Source organism: Penaeus monodon, chromosome 24 (genome assembly GCF_015228065.2).
Source record: "Penaeus monodon isolate SGIC_2016 chromosome 24, NSTDA_Pmon_1, whole genome shotgun sequence".
NCBI lineage: Eukaryota > Metazoa > Arthropoda > Malacostraca > Decapoda > Penaeidae > Penaeus > Penaeus monodon.
Genome location: NC_051409.1, coordinates 25,384,905 through 25,388,199, shown reverse-complemented (window position 1 = coordinate 25,388,199; position 3,295 = coordinate 25,384,905). Strand labels below are relative to the sequence as shown.

Below are 3,295 nucleotides of genomic sequence, written 5' to 3'. Positions count from 1 at the left end.
TTTAGCAAAATTATTTACACTGCTTCAGAGTATTGTGGTAAAATTGTAAAATAACATTTGCATATGTTTAATAGGCATATTTGATCCTTTCATGACAGATGATGTCTACTACCTTCATGGTGAATCAGGTCCTAATTCCAGGTGACGAGCCGCCATACCATGCATGTCTGAGATATCTCTAAGTTGTGCCTACTTAAAATTTGTTCTCTCGTTTTGTTCATACTGCAGTTGCTGAAGAAGTACTGCCCCTCAATAGTAGTTGTAAAGTCTCTTTTAGCCTCATGTCGGTGATTTTGTAGAACCAGGTAATTTTCAACTTCTTTTGGTATCAATGGACTTCTCATGACGTTTGGTCTGAGCCTTTAGCAGAGGGGTCCCAAAGCTCTTTAGACCACAGACTATTCATGGAATCCTTGATTTCTCATCAAATCCTAGGCATGTACAAAAAAATTAGATATTGATAATAAAATAGATGTGCAGTTTCCATATACCATAGTGAGTGGACCTAGATACCAAACCCTGCTTTCCATATACATCAGTAAGGGAAACTGTATGCCAAGACTTACAAAACTGTTATTCTGTATCCCCTCTCCCCTTTGAAAAGCCTATCTCTCGTGAAAGGGAAACAAAATGTAAATAAAATGTAAAATAGATAGACAATGAAAGTTAATAATATATAAATTACATGGAAACTTGTATCAGCAAGTTTTTGTTTCCTCAACAAATGTCAGCGTTTGGCCCCAAATGGCCTTGGTGTTTATTGACCTCTTTTTTGACCGCCAGGCATTTATCAACTCTTATCCTTCCCCCGGGGTCAATATCAACCCCTATGGTGACCAACAAAATCCTCTTGTGTATTCTAGCAAGATAGTACTTGTCTGTCAATTTTGTATCAAAGTTAACATCATAAGGAATCATTCCTTGCACATATCTTACCAGAATATACATGATAAAGATTTGTCAGTGGTTCTTTAAGTGAAAGTGTGGAATGAGTGCTTGATATGGGCATGTGGTCCTATTGTTCATAATCAAAAACTAATCTTGCAAAATGTGGGATTTTCAACAGAAATGAAGCTAAAAATATATTGAATATTTAAAAAATCAACTAGAAATTTCCCCTTTACATTTCAGCCAGCTGAAGATTCACAAAAATATTTTGGAGAGTTATGGGGAATTCTCACAGTTTGTTTGAATGTTTTTTTTAAGCATTATCATTTGCATAATAGATGCTTTATACCCATGATTGGAAAATACATCACAATTTGTATTTAGTATTCATTTTATACACTCAAGTTATGCAAAGTATGGAACTTTTTTTTATGAGAAGAGAACATTTTGAGAATCTTCTTGACTTTTATTTTATAGAGTTATATTTGAAAGTGATTGAATCTTTTTATTAGACACTGAAGACATAGATTTCGAGATTTACTTGTTATACTTTGTAGATAACAGTTTGAAAGCCTTTTCAGACAGCAAACTACAAAAATAATAAGTAAACTAATGAAATAGTATACATATATAAGTGAGACACTACCTTCTTCTTCTCCTATGTATAGCTAAACTTATCTGCCACACTTTCCCAACAGGCCCAGGGCATCCGATGAAACCACACAGACTCTCCATTACACACAGTCTCGTTTTACATTATGGGCTGTATAAGAAGCTACAAATCTACAGACCCTACAGAGCAAACTTCCATGATATGACAAGGTATGGCCAATGTAGTACACATCCATGGATTTCTAATTTGTCATTATAGACAGGTTCAGTGTATTTCTATTTGTAGTTCTTGATTATGAAACATATTTCATGAAAATTATGTGAGGGAATATAATTATATTTGAATGAAGTTATTGTACTGCTTCCATGTACTGTGTATCAAATATAATACAAATGTTTCCTTTCAGATTTCATTCTGAAGAATACATAGATTTTCTTATGCGTGTCTCTCCGCAAAATGCTCAGAACTTCACAAAGAATTTGGGGCAATTTAATATGGCAGATGACTGGTAAGATAGTAGTGAAAACTACTTTTGTATGACCTGATCTCATATCCATTCTGCAAAAAACTAAGTATGTTATGTTATCTAACCTATACCAGAAATATTCTGTATCAGCAGTAGAGACTGAAATACATATTTACACCCACAGCCCAGTGTTTGATGGCTTGTATGACTTCTGCTCCATGTACACTGGGGCCTCATTAGAGGGAGCTGTCAAGCTGAACCACAATTGTTGCGACATTGCTGTCAATTGGTCGGGGGGTTTGCATCACGCCAAGAAATTTGAAGCCTCAGGATTCTGTTATGTTAATGATATTGTAATAGCCATTCTAGAAATGTTAAAGTAAGTTTGTGATCTGCTTGAAGACATGTCAGTTTGATTAGTTTACCATCTTTAATAATGAAACATATTGACTACAACTTGTGGATTTATATATATATTTTTTTACTTGTTGTTTGAATGTAAATCTATAAACTCCTTCATAGTTACTGAAAAGATTTTTAATCTGAGAATTTATTTACTTTGTTCCAGGTATCATCCAAGAGTACTGTATATTGATATAGACATTCATCATGGCGATGGAGTACAAGAGGCTTTCTACCTCACAGACAGGGTTATGACAGTTTCTTTCCACAAATATGGGAATTATTTCTTCCCAGGAACTGGTTAGTATAATAATAATGTTTAGAAAAAGGATAATTGACTTTATTGCATAGCTAAATGCAGAATAATTGGTAACAAATGGATTTGACTTGCTCGTTTAAATTTTTTTTATAGGTTATGAATTAGGTAAAGAGAAAAAGAATTGCAATTTACTAAGATCTCTAGGCCTGAATCTCAACCTGTAAGCTCTATATGACATTCCCTTTACAGGTGACATGTTTGAAATTGGACATGAGAGTGGCAGATATTATTCAGTGAATGTGCCCTTAAAGGAGGGTATTGACGATGCCAGCTACATCCAGGTCTTCAAACCCGTCATTGAAGTGAGTGGTTTTGCTGATGTTTTTGCTGAAACTTAGCTGTAATGGGACGGTGAAAGAATAATAATATTAATGTCATTAGTTTACCCATTTGCAATGGGTAATGTGCTTTCATATCTTGGTGAATAATTGCTGAGGCTGTTTAATGCCTCATCACATTATGAGTCAGTGTCCTGATTGCTTGGATGTTGGACCATAGTTGCCCTTCCTTGTGTCTTTACCAGAAATTTTATCCGTCTTTATTGAGTTATACAAAAAAGGGGACAAAAAAAAGAAAAAGAAAAATACTTTCCAGAGATGGTGTGCTG

General features: G+C 34.6%; 1 protein-coding gene across 1 annotated transcript in view; it reads left to right on the top strand.

Moving 5' to 3' along the window:
- LOC119588676 (histone deacetylase 3-like) overlaps positions 1–3,295 on the top strand; it is an 11,536-nt gene that overhangs the window by 5,027 nt on the left and 3,214 nt on the right. The window contains exons 2-6 of the mRNA XM_037937312.1: positions 1,587–1,710; positions 1,908–2,009; positions 2,152–2,346; positions 2,536–2,669; positions 2,878–2,990. Coding sequence (XP_037793240.1) covers positions 1,587–1,710; positions 1,908–2,009; positions 2,152–2,346; positions 2,536–2,669; positions 2,878–2,990 — 668 coding nt within the window. The remainder of the gene's footprint in view (positions 1–1,586; positions 1,711–1,907; positions 2,010–2,151; positions 2,347–2,535; positions 2,670–2,877; positions 2,991–3,295) is intronic.